This window comes from Stegostoma tigrinum, chromosome 47 (assembly GCF_030684315.1).
Source record: "Stegostoma tigrinum isolate sSteTig4 chromosome 47, sSteTig4.hap1, whole genome shotgun sequence".
Classification (NCBI taxonomy): Eukaryota; Metazoa; Chordata; class Chondrichthyes; order Orectolobiformes; family Stegostomatidae; genus Stegostoma; species Stegostoma tigrinum.
This window is the reverse complement of record NC_081400.1, coordinates 6,662,894-6,680,985: the sequence shown is the minus strand read 5'-3', so window position 1 is coordinate 6,680,985 and position 18,092 is coordinate 6,662,894. Positions and strand designations below refer to the sequence as shown.

General features: G+C 45.7%; 1 protein-coding gene across 2 annotated transcripts in view; it reads right to left on the bottom strand.

Moving 5' to 3' along the window:
* iqgap3 (IQ motif containing GTPase activating protein 3) overlaps window positions 1-18,092 on the bottom strand; it is a 151,949-nt gene that overhangs the window by 55,640 nt on the left and 78,217 nt on the right. For both annotated transcript variants that reach the window (XM_048525688.2, XM_048525689.2), the window contains exons 11-19: window positions 15,648-15,735; window positions 13,700-13,863; window positions 12,900-13,060; window positions 11,345-11,469; window positions 5,966-6,129; window positions 5,756-5,846; window positions 4,769-4,936; window positions 2,194-2,336; window positions 853-1,023 (exon numbers count right to left, since the gene is read on the bottom strand). In XM_048525688.2, the coding sequence (XP_048381645.1) occupies window positions 853-1,023; window positions 2,194-2,336; window positions 4,769-4,936; window positions 5,756-5,846; window positions 5,966-6,129; window positions 11,345-11,469; window positions 12,900-13,060; window positions 13,700-13,863; window positions 15,648-15,735 (1,275 nt within the window). The remainder of the gene's footprint in view (window positions 1-852; window positions 1,024-2,193; window positions 2,337-4,768; window positions 4,937-5,755; window positions 5,847-5,965; window positions 6,130-11,344; window positions 11,470-12,899; window positions 13,061-13,699; window positions 13,864-15,647; window positions 15,736-18,092) is intronic.

The window sequence follows — 18,092 nt, the reverse complement described above, 5'->3', positions numbered from 1 at the left end:
TCCAATCTCCAGGCATAATATTATGTATCAATGCATAATCATTGCAAGAGTTTGCCCAGGCAAGCCAGGAACACTAAGGCTAACATTATACCCCTGATAGCCTGCTCAGGCCAATAAAAAACCATTTCAGTTTCACACGGCTCTCCCAAACCCTATAATGGAATAGTGGTGTTGCATTTATACAATGTTACATGAATTGCACAGCGTGTGCCACTTTGAGGGCAGGTTATGGAAACAAGAAGTGTTTGCCACTTTGCGCAGAGCAAGACCTGGATCAAGGGTAGGTGATGCTGGTATTGTTGCTAGACAATTAATCCAGAAATCCTGCAAATGCTCCAGGGATCCAGGTTCAAATCCTACCATGGCAGATAGTAGAAACCGAATTCAGTACAAATCTGGGATTGAAGAGTTTTATGATGACCATGAAGCCGTTGCCGAAGTCGGAAAACCCCAATGGGTTAACTGACATCTTTTAAATCAGTGGAGATCAGTTATCCTTATGCACTCTGATCTATATGTGAATCCAGTAGACCCACTGCAGTGTGATTGATTCTTAGCTGCCCTCTGGGATGAGGAATGCTAGCCTAGCCATCAACACCCACATCCCATGAATGAATAAACAAAAATCAATTCACGGCAACAAGATGAATGTCATTTTTTTTGCATAATGTTAACTAGAGGGTGTCAGCATCAGTCAGGAAATTAAGAGGTGCAGCAGGATGTTAACTATCATGGAGACAAGGACTGGCAGGGTCAATCAAATGGTGCATCCCTGATAACCTGACATTGCTACAGTACTGCACTGGACAGTCGGTCTGGATTATACGGGAAGAAAAGTCAGAAGCACTCTACCTGGATCTTTACGATGGCTGGCAGCTGTTTTTGAAGGAAGTGTTTGCGAGCGCAGTGATCCTTCCGAATGAGATAACCTCTCATGTGGGCCTGAAGCCTCGTGATCATGCCCTCATTAGCCTTCCAGAGTCTCTCTCGATTATAAACGGCTGTCACGCCAGTTACAGTAGCCTATGGTCAGTTGGCAGAGAATAAAGGTATCAATCATCAACGCCTGTAGTGTCTACAACATATCTGACGCACTCCAATTCTCTTGGCTCTACTGCCACAAACAGCCTAGATAGTTTTCTATACCTGTAGGAACAGGAGTAGGCCATTCAGCCCCTTGAACTTGTTCTACCATTGAATTATATCCTGGCTACGTGTCCCACTTAATCCGTGTATACTTAATCCTTTTCCCAGCAAAATCATCATTATTTCAACACTTCAAGCTGACATCCCGTAAGCTCCACTGGAGAGAATGAGAAAGAAAGAGAATGAGTGTCCCAGATTTCCACTTTGCGTGAGGAAGTGCCTCCTGAACAAAAACCAAAAGAACCACAAATGTTGTAAATCAGCAACATAAACAGAAGTTGCTGGAAAAGCTCAATAGGCCTGGCAGCATTTGTGAAGAAAAATCAGAGTTAATGCTTCAGGCCCAGTGACCCTTCCTCAGAACTCAGCTCTGAGGAAGGGTCACTGGACCTAAAGCATCAACTCTGATTTTCTTCATAGATCCTGCCAGACCTGCTGAGCTTTTCCAGCAATTTCTGTTTATGTTCTTGTGTCATCCCTGAAAAACCTGGTTCAAATTTTGAATTTTAACATTTCACCAAACCCCACCCTATTCCAAACATTTCCCCATGTACCATTATCTTCTACACTCAATGCCACATGGGGTGTCCTTCAGCCCCAGGTCTGCGCTGATGAATCTGCAATGCACCCCTTACAAGCCGATATATCCTCCCTGAGAGGAGAACACCAGAACCGAACCCGGTTACTCCTGATCAAATTGAACTCAAGCTCCGAGCATTACTTCCATGCATTTCTATTCCAGCCCCCTTGAAGTAAAGGTAAACATCCCATTAGCTTTTCAGATTACTTCTCATGACTCTGTTCACCAGCTTTCACTGATTTCTGTCCTTGGAGTCCTAAATCTCTAAAGTGCCTTTTCCCCCATTTCCAGCTTCTCACCATTTGGAAAGAATTCCAGTCTCGCCTGTGTCCAAAGAGGATGGTCCCTCACTTCTCCAAATTGAGCAAATTGTCCCCAATGGTTTAATCTCACAATGTCCACTTTTACATTCTGTTAGCTCCTCCAGAGCCACTGAGTGTGTCAGGACAACAATAGGGACACCATACCTGGATTTCTTCCCTGCTGATCTGTGTGGAGCTCTGCACAAATCCCCTGGGTCTCTCCCAGCTGCCCTCGAGGGTCTCCAGGTTGAAGTAGTACATCGAACCATCCTTCAGCTTGTGCTTCACCCAACAGCTCCGGTTGTCTCCTAAAGAATGGAACAGTAAACAACAGCTAGCCCTTCTCATCCAACATTAGTACCTTACAGTACAGGATGTGGCCATTTGGCTCATCATGCTTAGGCCAGCAATTTGAAAGAAGTCTCAAATTAATCCCACTTCTCCTCATCCCCACACTTTCAAAAGATGTGCTTGGCTAGAATTTTCAAAGGGGAGATGATAGTCAGGTGGTTATGTCTGTGGACCAGTAATCTAGAGGCTCAGACAAAAAGAGTCTGGTTCAAATCAAATCCTAGAGGTCATCATTTGCCAGAACTGAACTGAACTGAACCAACTATATAAGTATGGTGCCTGTAAGAGCAGGTCAAAAGCTAGGAATCCTGTAGAAAGTAACTCACATCCTGACTCCCCAAAGTCTGTCCGTCATGTACAAAGTACAAAGCATGAAGTCAGGCGTGAGATGAAATGTTCTCCATTTGCATGGATGGCTGCAGCTCCAACGATACTCAAAAGGATCTCCATCATCCAGGACACAGCAATCAGTTCAAATGGTACCACGCCCAAATTCAACATTCACTTTTTCCATCACCAATGTAAAGTAGCAGCAGTGTGTACCATCTGCAAGATGGACTGTACTAATTCACCGAAGCTCCTTAGACAGCACTTCCCAAACGTGCAACTACTATCTCCTAGACGACAAGGGCAATAGATACATGGGAGCATTACCACCTCCAAATCCCATACATCTATTTAGAAATATATCAGCCATTCATTCAGTTCACTATGTTCAAATCCTGGCACTTCCTCCTGAATGGGATTGTAGGTGCAGCAATTAAAGTTGGTGGCTCACCACCATCTACTCGAGGTCAACACATACTGGCCCCGCCAACAACAACTATATTCTGAGAATGAATACAATAAAATTTGCACTAGAAACAAAACGTTATCAGATAAGTATAGCAAGCAATTATAAAGGCAAAAGATATTCTGGCCTTTATTGCAAGGGAATGAAGAAGTTTTGCACAAGATTTTGGTGAGACCACACCCGGAGTACAATATACTCATGCTGGAAGCTGTACACAGACGGTTCAGGAGTTGGGCCCCTAGTCCAAGGGACTATTCTATGATATGCGGCTGAATAAATCAAGTTGATACCCTCTGGAATCTAGAGTGTTTAGAGGTGACATCATTGAGACAGACAAGATGCCAAAGGGGGCTGGCCAAGATCAACACAGGCTGTGCACCTCCCGCCACCCCATCCAACTGGGTAATGCTGTGCACACATTGTTGGGGGAGCTGGTCACAATGTCAGGATAAATGAGGTGAGGAGAAATCTCTTCGCTCAGAGGATAGGTGAATCTTTGGAATTCTCTCTCACATAGGGCGTGGTTGCTCTGTGGCTGAATATATTCAAGGGTGGGATTGACAGACTTTTGTCCTTGCAGGGGCTCGAGGCATATGGGGAGTGGTCTAGAAAGCAGGCTGACGATGACAGCAAGCTCTGTGGACCATGTGGCCCATTCCTGCTCACATTTCTTTATTCTTTTGATTCCTACAGTCCTATAAATTGGACCTGGTTTGAATGCTCTTTCAGGCAGCGTGTTCCAGATCAAAACAGCATGCAATGTTAAGAACAAATTCTCATCTCAATCCCAGATTCTTTCACCAAATCTCTTCTATCTGTGCTCCTATGCTGACCGACCGACCTCCCGGCCAGGGAAACAGTTTCTCCTGATTGACTCAGTTGATACCCTCTTCAGATCTGAAGCTTCTCTACTTCAGGGATGACTGGGCATAGTTCTGGTGAATTCCTGCCCTTTCTTCAAGCTCAGGCACCTTTTCTGCAGTTTGGCACTAAGAACTGGACATTATACTCCAGCTGGGGCCTAACCAGAGGACTACAAAAGGTTTGGTGCAATGTCATTGCTTTTATACTCAGCTTCATTCTGAATAAAGATGAGAGATTCTTTATGCTTCTTTTTATCAACTTGTGCTGTATCACTTCAAATGTGTGCATAGAACGGTCAAGCCTCTGTTCTGCACCACCCTTGAAAACTGCACCAATATTGAAAAGTACAAGTTCATTTAGAAAGAGATTTGATCTTCTATCCCCAGTGACAGGTTACCTCTCATTTTGATGCCTAACCCTCTAGGAATGAATTCAGAATCTTATTTAGGAGTCAAGAAAGTTGGTATTGATGCTGTTTTCTGACACTCGGGGCAACATAGCTTGATCTTTATCCCATTTCCACCTAACACCCACACCTGAGTAGAATTTGCTGATTGGAAGCAGGAGCTCCGGTTGTTTTTTTTCACAAGGAGCAGATTCAGGCTTCCTAAGTCTGCACAGTTCAGCGCCACATCAAGAGCGAGAGCTGAATACAGCCCTGAGGGTGCAGGGACACATTACTTCTTTCAGTACAATGAGCAGCATGTCAGTCCCTTGGAGGCCATGGCTTACCCATTTCCATTTTAATTCGCATCAACGTGGCCAACTCAGATTGGTAGGTGGAGGCACATTCTGGAACGACGCTGCACAGAGCCACACTTGGTGAGCGCAGAACCCGCAGTGTTTGGGATGCAACACCCTCCTTGATTGCCTGATTAATGGCTGCTATCCCCAAAGACACTGAAAACAAAGCAAAGAGAAACCAAAGACACACATAACTATTCATGAAGTGAGCAGTCCCTTAAAACTACAAGTAAACTAATCTCTTTTTCTCTGTCCACCCATCTCCCTCTTTCTTTCCCTCTCTCTGCCCATCTCAGGCTCATTTATCCCCCTCTTTCTCCCCCCTCCAACCACCAATGCTACCACAACCCCACCCCGTCACCCTCTTTCTCTCTTCCATCCTATCTATCCCACCCTCTCTCCCTCTCCACGCACGGAGTAGTTCAGCACCATGCTGGCAAACACATTGATCCATCCATGCCACAAGGCTATAACTGCACATTCACAGGGAATGTCACAGTGAAGAAGGGCTGGTGTTTGCATTCTGCCTTTTTAAATGTACATGCTGCAAAGTACTTCACAGCCAATGATTGAAGTGCATTCACTGTTGTAGCATAGGAAACACAGAGATTCTTCCATGAACAATGTCATAACCACCAGCTAGTCTGTTTCAGCTGCTGTGTATAAATATTGGCCCAAATCATACAAATGAACTCCTCTTCCACAAGGTCCTTCAGGCCTGCAGAAAGGGCAGATAAAGCCTTGGTTTAGTATCTCACTTGAAAGATCGCACCTCTGACAGGGCAGTGGCCTAGGTAGAGTCACAGAGTCATGCAGCATGGAAACACACCCTTCGGTCCAGTCCTTCCCAACCCAGACAAAAGTTAAACACACAACTCTTTTAGACTCAGAGGTCGCTGAGACATGGCTGTTACAACACACCGACAGGATGCAACACGCCTCTAATGCCACCTGAACCTTAACGGAATAACTCACTTTTCCTTGCAGCCTGCCCATCCTGGTTGGCCTTGTGAATCCCATCCTGAATTTCCTCAACCCAGAGCACCACTGCCTCATCCCGCGTGTCCTGTCAATGGGGAAAGGAAGCTTTTTTTAAATGCCAGTCGTAAGATCTCCACAGGCAACTGGTCCTTGAGGGTACAGAAACGGGATATCTTTTCTTTTAAAAACGTGACTGCCTCGTACCTTCGCCTTTTGCCACTTTGCCGCTGCCAGTACATCATGGTAGCGTTTGGCAGCCAGGAAGTCCAAGTCAGCTAGGCCAGCTGATGGCATTAGGAGCGCTGCTATTGTCCTCTCAGGATCGTTCCGGTCCAGAGCTTCATTTATCAAACCAATGGCAACAATTCCTGCAGAAGCCACACACGGAATTTAAGCAACCTAAGAAATTCTGGATACAGTGATGTGTTATGAAGCAAACTTGATCAGGGAGCTTAAGGTGAAAAATAACCACTAGGAGCAGTGGCCATTATCAGATAGAATTTACCCTGCTGTTTGAGGGGGAGTAGCTGGAATCAGGCATAGCAGCATGACAAATGAATAAAGATAGCGACAACGACTTGAGGGAGGAGTTGACCAGAGTTTATTGGAAGGGGAGTCTTTTTTTGTATTTTTTAAAATTCTTCTGAGGAATGTGCACATCACTGGCTGGCCAGTATTTCTTGCCCATCCCTAGCTGCCTTTGAGAAGGTGGGGGTGACCTGCTTTCTTGAACTGCTGCAATCCTCCTGCTGTAGGCTGACCCACAGTGCTATTAGGGAGGGAATTCCAGCATTTTGACCCAGCGACACTGAAGGAACAGCAATACATTTCCAAGTCAGGATGGTGAATGACTTGGAGGGGAACTTGAAGGTGGTGGTGTTCCCATATATCTGATGCCCTTGTCCTTCAAGGTGGGAGCAATTGTGGGGTTGGAAGGTGCTGTCTGAGGATCTTTGGTGAATGCTCGCTGGGGATCTTGTAGATAGTACACACGTCTGCTACTGAGCATCGGTAGTGGAGGGAGTGGATGCTCGTGGATGTGGTGCCAATCAAGTGGACTGCTTTGTCCTGGATAGTGTCAAGCTTCTTGTGTATTGTTGGGGCTGTACCCATTCAGGCAAGTGGGGAGTACTCCATCACACTCCTGACTTGTGTCTTATAGATGGTGGACAGGCTTTGGGGAGTCAGGAGATGAGCTACTTGCCACAGTATTCCCAGCGTCTGGCCTGATCTTGTAGCCATATAGTGAGTCCAGTTGAGCTTCTGGTCAATGATAACATCCAGGATGTTGATAGTGGGGATTCAGTGATGGTAGCACCATTGAATGTCAAGGGGTAGTGGTTAGATTGTCTCTTATTGGTGATGGTCGTAGCCAGCATTTGTGTGGAGTGAATGTCACTCACCACTTGTCAGCCCAAGCATGGAGATTGTCCAGATCTTGTTGCAGTTGGACGTAGATTGCTTCAGTATCTGAGAAGTCATGAATGGTGCTGAACATAGAGAACATCCCCACTTCTGACCTTATGATGGAGGGAAGGTCATTGATGAAGCAGGTGAAGATGGTTAGGCCTAAGACACAACCATGAGAACTCATGCAGCGATGTCCTGGAACTGAGATGACTGGCCTCCAACAACCACGGCCATCTTCCTGTGTCAGGTATGATTCCAACCACTGGAGCATTTGCCTCCAATACTCATTGTTTCCAGTTTTGCTAGGGTTCCTTAACACTATGCTCGGTCGAATGCAGTCTTGATATCAAGGGTTGTGACTCTCACCTCACCTCTGAAATTCAGCTCTTTTGTCCATGTTTGAACCAAGACTATACGAGGTCAGGAGCTGAGTGGCCCTGGTGGAACCCAAACTGGGTGTCACTAAGCAGGTTATTTCTGAGCGGGAGCTGCTTGATAGTGCTGTTAGTGACACTTTCCATCACTTTACTGATGATCGAGAGGAGATTGATGAGGCAGTAATTGGCCAGGTTGGATTTGTCCTGCTTTTTGTGCACAGGACATACTTGGGCAATTTTCCACATCGCCGTGTAGATAACAGTGTTGTAACTGCACTGGAACAGCACAGGGGCTAGGCGAGCAGCAAGTTCTGGAGCACAAGTCTTCAGTACTGTTGCCAGAACGTTGTCAGGGCTTGTAGACTTTGCAGTATCCAGAGTCTCCAACTGTTTCTTGATATCACATCAAGTGAATCAAATTGGCTGAGGACTGGTATCTGTAATGCTGGGGACCACAAGACGAGATAGATCATCCCCTCGGCACTTCTGGCTGAAGACTGTTGCAAATGCTTCAGCCTTACCTTTGGCACTGAGGTGCTGGGCTCTTCCACCATTGAGGATGAGGATATTTGTGAAACCTCCTCCTCCAGACAATTGTTTAATTGTCCGTCATCATTCACGACTGGATGCGGCAGGACTGCAGAGCTTAGATCGGATCCACTGGTTGTGGGATTGCTTAGCTCTATCTATCGCTTACTGCTTTCGTTGTCTGGCATGCAAGTAGTCCTGTTTGGTGGCTTCACCAGGTTGATACCCCATCTTCAGGTAAGCCTGGTGCTGCTCCTGGCATGCATTTCTGCACTCTCCATTTAAGGAAAATGAGTGGAAAATGAGGCTGGAGAAGTATTAATAGGAAACAAAGAAACAGCAGAGGAAATGAATAGGTACTTTGCACCAATCTTCACTGGTGAAGACACCAGCAGCACATCTTCGAGAGTGTCAGGGGCAGAGGTAAGTGTAGTGGCTATCGTTAAGGAGAAGGTCCTGGAGAAGCTGAAAACATCTGATGGTGGATAATCATCCAGAAGATAGCAAAGGAGGTTGTGGAGGCATTGCTGGTGATCTTTCAGGAGTCACTGGTGTCAGGGAGGGTCCCAGAGGGCTGGAAAATGGCAAACGTACCATTCCTGTTTAAGAAGGGAGGGAATCAGAAGACAGGGCCAGTTAGCCTGAACTCAGTCTGTGATAAGATTTTAGAGTTCATTATTAAGGATTAGATTGTAGAGTACTTGAAAGTGCGTTGTAAAATACAGCGGAGCCAGCAAGGCTTCATCAAGGGGAAGTCATGCCTGTCAATTTGTTAGAATTCTTTGAATGAGGAAATGAGCAAGTTAGACAAAGGAGATCCAAAGGACATGATCTATTTGGATCTCCTTAAGGCCTCCGACAAGGTGCCACACAGGATGCTGCTCAATAAGAGCCCATGGTGTTAGGGGCAAGGTACTGGCTGGGATAAGGGTTTGGCTTCAGAGACAATGAGAGCTGCAGATGCTGGAGAATCCAAGATAACAAAGTGTGGAGCTGGATGAACACTGCTTTTGTGCTCCTAAGATGCTGCTCGGCCTGCTGTGTTCATCCAGCTCCACACTTTATCTTATTATAGAGGTTTGGCTGACTGGCAGAAGGCAGAGAGTGGGGGTCAAGGGTCTTTTTTCAGATGGCAGCTAGTGACTGGTGGAATAAGCAGGGATCAGTGCTGGGTTCACAACCTATCATGTTATGCACTAACAATCAGGTTGAAGGAACTGAGAACATTGTCACTAAGTTTGCAGATGACACAAAAGATGGGGAGGGGCAGCAGGGAATGTTGAGGAAGCTGGGAAGCTGCAGAAGGATTTGGAGAGACTAAGAGAGCGAACAAAGAAGTGACAGATGCAATACAATGTGGTAAAGTGTGAGGTTATGCACTTTGGTAGAAAGAGTAGAGATGAACTACTTTCTAAACAGGGTAAGGTTTTGGAAATTGAAGCATAAACATACTTGGGGGTGCTAGTTCAGGTTTCTCAAGGTTAACATGGCCAGGTTCCGATGGCAATTAGGAAGGCAAATGCAAAGTTAGCATTTATTTCAAGAGGGCTAGAAAACAAGAGCATGGAAGTACTGCTGAGGTTAATAAAAGTGCTGGTCAGATGCATTTGGAATACAGTGAGCAGTTTTACACCTATCTAAGGAAAGATACGCTGGGATTGGAGGGGTTCCAGAGGAGATTTACAAGAATGGTCCTGGGGATGAAGGGCTTGTCATATAAGGTAAAGGATTCTGAGTCTGTACTGAATGGAGTTTAGAAGGATGAAGGAACACCTGATTGAACTTACAGAATACGGAGAGGCATAAGTAGAGTGAATGTGGAGAAGATACCTCTCCTTCTAGTGGAAACAATGACGCAAGGGTAGAGCCTCAGAGCGAAGGGACAACCCATTAGAACTGAGATGAGGAAGAACTTCTTCAGCCAGGGTGATGAATCTGTGAAACTCACTGTCGCAGAAGGCTATGGAGACCAAGTCAATGAGTATATTTAAAACAGAGATAAATAGGTCTTGATTAGTAAGGAGATCAAGGGTTACAGGGAAAAGGCAGGAAAGTGGGGTTGAGAAATTTATCAGCCTTGACTGAACAATGGCACAGACTCAATTGGCCAAATAGTCTATTTATGCTCCTATATCTATTGTATTATGCAAGGCCTTTCAACCAACCAAATTTCAGTTTTGAAGAGATATCACACTGGAGTTGAAACATTAACTGTTTCTCTCTTGACAGACACTTCCACATCTGCTGAGGTTCTCCAGTGTTCTGTGCTTTTGTTGCAGATTGCCAGAATCTACAGTGTTTTGCCTTTCAAAGACAATGAGGACTACACACTCTTGATCACAGGAATGTTGGGCTCATCTGTTTAAGGCAGTCGCAGATAAATGTGTGAAGGCAGGGCTTCCCAAACTGGGGTTTGCAAGCCCTAAATGAGGTCCTGCACGCAAGTTGCGTGGTCTTGAGCTCTGAGGCAGTCACATGAGGTGTGAGCAAAGTCAGCTCACATTTGGAAACACCAGTCGAAAGATCCCCTCCGAGACACGTGCAATCCAGACTCCAAATTATAATCGGTCATTCCTTCAGCATCACTGGGTCAAAATTGTGCTCTCCCGCCCTCATGGCACTCTGGGTGTTCCTACGTCAAGGTTCAATGCAGCAGCTTAACATCACCTACTCCCTGTTAGGAACAGACACCCAGCCACTCCTGTATCATGTGAACAAACGTAACAGAAAGGGGCATGATTTCAAGAAGCTCAGCAACCTCATGAGGAACAGAGGATATGTTGAATGGGAAGGACATACTAGTGCTTGGATTTCTCTTTCCGAGACAGTGGTGGAGATTGGGTCATTTAACGTATTCAGTGTTGACATACTTTTGTTGAACAACGGAGTAAAAGATCCTTGGGGGGCTGGTGGCTGCAAACAGAAAAAGGGACACAAGGCCAAGAAACAGATCAGTCACAATCTTACCAAATGGCAGGACAGGCACAATGGCTGAATGGCCTACTCACGCTCCTAATACACATAATCTTACAAAGCAAAGGGAAGGGCCTCATAACGAATGTAGATCCCTTGGACTGCATAATCCATTTTCTGTGCCGTTGCATTTCATATACATGAAGAAAACTTTCAGAAGGGGTCCAGGGAAGTACTCAAAGTTAATTCTCTCCTCTGATTCTCCAAGTGCATTTATCAGAAACAGAGCTGTGTCCCACACTGGCAGGGCTTCACTGTGTATAAAGTAATGCACAAAGTGGAAGTCAGCACTCACTGTCATTCTCCTTTTCAACAGCGAAGTTCACATCATGCAAACACATTTGCAGGTCGTTCCAGGACAGCATCGCCACCCCAGTTCTTTGGGCTTGTTGCTTGAGCATCATCAGCTCAGCAAAGTACCTGTCAACGAGATGCCATTGAAACATCAAAAATCCAAAACTAGCTTGCATCCGGGGAACCTACTTGGGAGGTGGACACCCACAGATTGGTCCATCACACTTGCTTCCTCCCACCTCCCCTAACTCTCAATGATATCCAGAACCTGCTGGTCACATATCATTCCCCATTCATTACCAAATGACTAGTTGAAAGCAGAAAAACAATGACAAGCCTCAGCATCTCTGGGGAGGATCTATGCTGGAAGCCAAATTCTCACTTTTCATAGCACACTGACCTCTGTCTGAGAGTCAAAGAGAGACTGTGATCCAATGGTGAGACACCTACAGTCACTCACCTTGGCTTAACTACTAAAGGTTGGTAGGTACCCCCATCAAGAAGGGAGAAAACAAGCCAAGGATTTACGTACAATAATGCCCATTGCAATCAAAAGCACAGGCCATTTGACCCCACTGTTACCCCAATATTTCTGTTTCATTTGAGCCTCCTCCTTGGGGAGGCAATGCCCCAATGGTATTATGACTGAACTATTAATCTAGAGAGATAGTAGGAACTGCAGAATCTGAGACAACTAGGTGTAGAGCTGGATGAACACAGCAGGCCAAGCAGCAGAGGAGCAGGAAGGCTGACATTTCTGGCCTAGACCCCTCTTCAGAAATATTTCAACTTGGCTCCTTTTAACAGTTTTTAAGTTCTTGTTTTCTTCCAATTCAAGCTTTTTCATTTCTTTTTCTCTCGGGTCTAGGCCCAAAACATCAGCCTTCCTGCTCCTTTGATGCTGTTTGGCCTGCTGTGTTCATCCAGCTCTACACCTTGTTATCTCTATTAATCCAGAGACTCTGGTTCAAATCCTGCCATGGCAGATGGTGGAATTTGAATTCAGTAAATATCTGGAATTAAACATGCAACGATGACCATGATTTCATTGCAGATTGTCGGAAAAACCCATCCGGTTCACTAATGTCCTTTAGAAAAGGAAACTGTCATCCTTATCTGGTCTGGCCTACATGTGACTCCAGACCCACAGCAATGAGATAGGCAACAAATGCTGCCTGGTCAGTGGCGCCCTCATCCCATGAATGAATTAAAAAATACATTCTTCACACTTCACCATCACCCTATTCTTTCTCCCTTACGTTTATCCAGCTTCCACCTCCAATGCATCCCTGTTATTTACCTTGACAATCAGAAGCAATCTCCACAGTCTCCCCACTCCCTCAGTAAACACATTCTTTCTGAATTCCCAACTGTGATATTAGGTGGCGATCATATAGAAGATCATATTAGTGGAAATGTCTTAGCTGTGCCTACCCTCTGTCTTCTTTTAATGTCAGCTATCAAGAGTCCCTCAAGACTTCCCCTGACAACAGAAATGATCCGGCTGTTCAGCCTTTGGATGTACATGCACTGCAGTGGGTGGCTGTTTGGCTTACCGTTGGGCACAACAATCCTGTATTTCATTCAGGCCTGTGGCCGCACTGATCAGGTGCTTCCAGAATGCACCGAAATCACCAGCTTCCAGGGCACGATTGATCAGTGCCACGGCTGAGAGCATCTCCACAGCAATGTACAGCTCCTCTTGGGTCAACTCGCCCTGATCAAAGTAGGCAGAGAATATTAATCACAAAACCATCCTGCAATGGATGCCATTTGTCCTGTAATGCCTGTACCAGCCCTTTCAACAAACTACCCAATTAACCTCTTCTTTTGCCTCTCCAAAAGGCTTGAAAATGCCTTTCCCTTTTCAAAGTTACTATTTGACCTACTTCAACCACCTTTTCAGGCAGCATGGTATGGATTGCGGTAATTCACAGGGTATATATAGAGAATCTGATTGTGTACAGTCATAATTCCTTTACACAATCTATCCCCCGCCCTTATCCTTCTCTGCTCTGAGGACAATCCCAGCCTCTTTACTCTCTCCCCACATATAGTGAAGTCCCTCATCACTGGTCGCATTCTGGTAAGTCTCCCTCCACACCTTCTTAGAGTTTTCAGATCCTTCCTTGCCCAGAACTAGGCTCTTTTCTCAGAATGAGATCAAACCAGCAATTTGTAAAAGTTTAGTACTTAATATCTTGTGCTCGTACTCCCGAGAAAGCGAGAGCTGGAAGGAGTGAAACATTGCAGAGAAATTTTACGAACGGGAAGCAGGCGTCGGCACTCACTAATGTCTCTTCAACCCAGTCCGATGACAATTGGGAAGCGGCGACTGAGGACTGTGGTCACTCACCTGTGGTTTCTGCTGCTGCAGGACGGTTAGCTCCCTCTGGTAAAGTCCAGCAGCAAAGAGGTAGACATCTGGGAGCTTGGCGTTCGAGTTCATCAGTTCCTTCAGCGTCTCATCAGGGACCCCCTTACGCACGGCTACGTTAATCCGTGACACAGCCTGCATCACTGCGCACAGACAGGTTATACAGTTCAAAAATAAATCAGGGTGGGGAAGGACATGCTGTAAATGGGTTTCAGCCAAGTATGAAGTCAGGGAGAGAAATGGTAAATAAACAGTAGAGGGATTTCTATTCTTTATGACAGCTCCAATCACCATGGGATGCAAGTTTTTGTGAAAAAACACAAGTTTACACAAGACGGAGCCATCCTTAGAATAACTTCCAGGTGGCAAATAGCAAGAGGAGGAACCCTGATCTTTACATTGCTCTATCATGCAGGGGGTGCTGAGCTACAGTGCAGTATTCCTGGCCTGGCAGCAGCCAAGTTCACCCTAATCAGCACAGGGCAGGTTACAAAGAAAAACAGATTTCCCTGGTCCATGAGCCAGCTGTTCACACGGCAAACTGAGCAAGTTTTTTTTTTAAATAGAACCCTCTGGTTTCACAATGGGCAAGAAACCCAGACATTTCCTTCAAAGAGAATTCACTGGTATTTTGCACAGTATTGGGAACAGCAGATGCCAGCACACCATAGATAAGCTGCACTCAATCAGATGAGATGTTAACCTGAAATGCCACCTGGCCCCTCTGGTACACTAACAGATGGAACAGGCAATACTGGAAGAGAAGCAGAGCAGTTCTCCCAATGTCTCATCTCTCAATGCTGCCTAAAGACAGACTATCTAATCATAATTGCATTTCTGATCATGGGAGCTGGTTACTTCAAAACTGGTTGCAGCATATCCCATGTTCCAACAATAGCACCACTCCAAAAATATTTAATTTGTCTGTAGAAGTTCACAGAGGTGTCTCAAGAACAAGAAAGGGGCTGAATAAATGCAAGTCTTGTCCTCCTTTGCCAACATCGCCCACAGTAAGAATCAAGGGAATTGGCCTGCACTTAAGTAGAGGAATAAATGCAAAAGTTGACCCACAGAAACAATACCACGATGATTGAAACAGAAATCAATGGAACAGGCTCCTGAGAAACCGGGTGGAAGCAGTTAGTATTGATTGAAATGCAAATTAGATTGATTCCTTTCAGCAAGTAACATTTCGGGATCAAATCTATGTGTCATTTGGGACAGGTTGTGTAGTGATTGGACGCGCTTGGGAAAAACGGGTGAGTTTTTGGTTCTTAAAGCTCTCTACAATGGAAGAGGAATGGGGGGGGAGAGGGGAGTTGTGGTGAAGGGTCCTCTGCACCTCATGTCAGGGCCTGCTAAACATGAATCAATACAGATTGAAATAAACTCTTTGCATTTATAAACAACTCAGATCGTCCCAAAGCGCTTCACAATTGACAGTGTTTCCTTTGGAAGTATCGCCTGCTGCAAATTTGCAAAGGAAGCAACCCAATCTATGCACAGCAAGATCACATAAATACCATACAAGGTCTGAGTTTAATGCATTCGTTGAGGGTTAAATATTCATTCAGGACAACAGGGAGGATCTGCTTCTTGTCTCCTTCAAGAGAGCCTTTTCAAATTCAGCCGAGGGGCCAGACAGGGCTGTCGGAAGGGCCTCAGTTTAAGGTCTCATCCGAAAAGATGGCACCAACTGGCAGCGCCATAATGCACTGGGAGCACTCTCAGTACCGTTCTGGAGCATGACCCTGAACTGATGTGACCAAGCCTCTGCCATGCGACACGAGTCCAACATTTTGTGGCTTAAGAGTGGAGTGCATTCTCAACACAGCCACGGCCAACATGGAGAATGGCCACATTATTGATTCACACCACTACCCGGTCAGTCGCAGTTGAAACAGAAACACCAACAGCTCCTACTTACTGCATAGATGTATGTTGGAGTTTTCGTTAGCTGCATCAACAGCCGCCTGGAGCTCCTCCCTCTCTAGTGGCTCCATCATCCCCAGCTCCTGCAAACCCAAACAGCAGGGTTAAATGATTAACTCAATTCAGGAGGGAAGACTTGTTTGTTCGTAAAGTGAATTGCAAAATGAGAGTAAGACAAAGCAGCAAAAGATGGTCGGAAATCAATTTGCAGCCAGCTAGGATTTTAACTGAGTTGATTCCCTATTGCTCAAGTAGCTGAATTGAATGGATTCTGGTTCCTTCCAGATGAGTCACGCTGACACACCGCTCTCTGTACTGAACACAGGGGACATTTCATACTGGAATTTCAGCTACAGTGCAGGAGGCCATTCTCCCATTGCTTGAAACAGTTAATCAGTTCTCTAATTAGTTCTCCTCCCAGACCCTTTTCTTTCCCTCTCGTGGCTCTGCAAACCTTTCCCCTATGGGTATTTCTGCGATTCCCTCTTTTGAAATTTCCTGTTGAATCTGCTTCCATTGTCCTTTCAGGCAGCAGACTCCAGACCACAACAACTCACCATATTGAATACTAGCTCTCATCTCCCCCCTCCCTCTAGTGCTTTTGCCAATTCTCTTCAATCTTTGTCCCTCTGGTACCTGACCAGCCTGCGAATGGGAATGGTCTCCCTCATTTTTTCGATCAAACTCCCTTCGAAGCTTTGAATTTCTCAGTTAAACGTTCCCTTAGCCATTTCCTTCGCATAACTGAAGCCACTATTTCATTCCTGTTCCGGTAAATCTCCATTTCTATACTTTGCTTCTCACTATCTTCACTTGCAAAAGTCATCATTCCACCACACTTCCTTCTTACAAAAATAAATAGACAAGTTGGAACTATCTGGAGAAGAGAAGGCCATGAGGAGATCGGATCAATGAATTCAAAATCACGAGGACAAAGTGAGTGGAAATAATTGGTCAAAGGAGCTAAAAATTTATATTTGGAGAAACTTGTGCACACAGCGAGTGGTTAGGGGCTGGAGTGCACTGCTTTGGAGTATGAAGGTGTGAAAGGGGGATGAGGGAAGGGGGTGGGTGAAGGGGGAGGAACGGATGGGCCTGAAGGGGGAGGAACGAATGGAGAGTCTGAAGGGGGAGGAATGGAGGGGAGGAAGAGAGCAAACGGGAGAGAAGGAAAGGAGAGAAAAACAAAATGAGGATGAGCCATGATACCCTGAAATCTCTTTTTCCCTTCCTCCCTCCTCCCTTTTAAGATTCATGCTGTGTCGTTTATTTGGTCTCTCCTCATTCAGCATCAACTTAACATTTCGCTGCATTAAACCTCATTGACTATTCTGCCCATTTTACCAGTCTGCCTAATGCTCCTGTGGCTTTTTAGGATAATATTCATTATTTATTGCATTCCTGTACTTCCTCCCTAGCACAGAGGGAGAACTGCTTACCATTACTGCCCACTTTCTGTACCATAGCAAATTCATTGTCTGCCACACCACTGTTCCTTCGACACCACTGGTCTCCACTTTAGTACAAACATATCATGTGCTTCATAATGAAAAACCAACCCAAAGTCCATATATGTAGCATCAACCGCACTCGAAATGCCCCTCCCCAACCTACTTCAAAGAACTCAATCATGTTGACCAAGCATTACTTTCCTTTAAACAAATGTGCGCCAAATTTTATTTTAAATCAGAATATTTTCCAAGTGCCAATTTGCTTTCTCTCTGGCATCTTCTCCCCAGCACTGGCACCAGATTGGGTGGCCTGCAATAGTAAAGTTAAACCCGCCCCCCCCCCCCCCCCTTCTTGAACAGGGGTACAAATATTTTGACCTCTGTGCCCTGATCCAAAGAGGATTGATCAACTATGACCAGAGTCTCTGCAATATCCACTATGATAAATTGACAGGACTGTGAAAGCAGGTCTGAAACAGGAACAGAAAAGGCTGGAGAAGTTCAATTTACACTCTATCTTGCCTCAGCAATCTAGGGTGTATCCCACCTGACAGGTGCTTCTTCTGTGTGGAACCCAGCTGGGATGTTAAGTACCAGAGAGAATGGGAACTGCAGACGCTGGAGATTCCAAGATAATAAAATGTGAGGCTGGATGAACACAGCAGGCCAAGCAGCATCTCAGGAGCACAAAAGCTGACGTTTCGGGCCTAGACCCTTCATCAGAGAGGGGGATGGGGGGAGGGAACTGGAATAAATAGGGAGAGAGGGGGAGGCGGACCGAAGATGGAGAGTAAAGAAGATAGGTGGAGAGGGTGTAGGTGGGGAGGTAGGGAGGGGATAGGTCAGTCCAGGGAAGACGGACAGGTCAAGGAGGTGGGATGAGGTTAGTAGGTAGCTGGGGGTGCGGCTTGGGGTGGGAGGAAGGGATGGGTGAGAGGAAGAACCGGTTAGGGAGGCAGAGACAGGTTGGACTGGTTTTGGGATGCAGT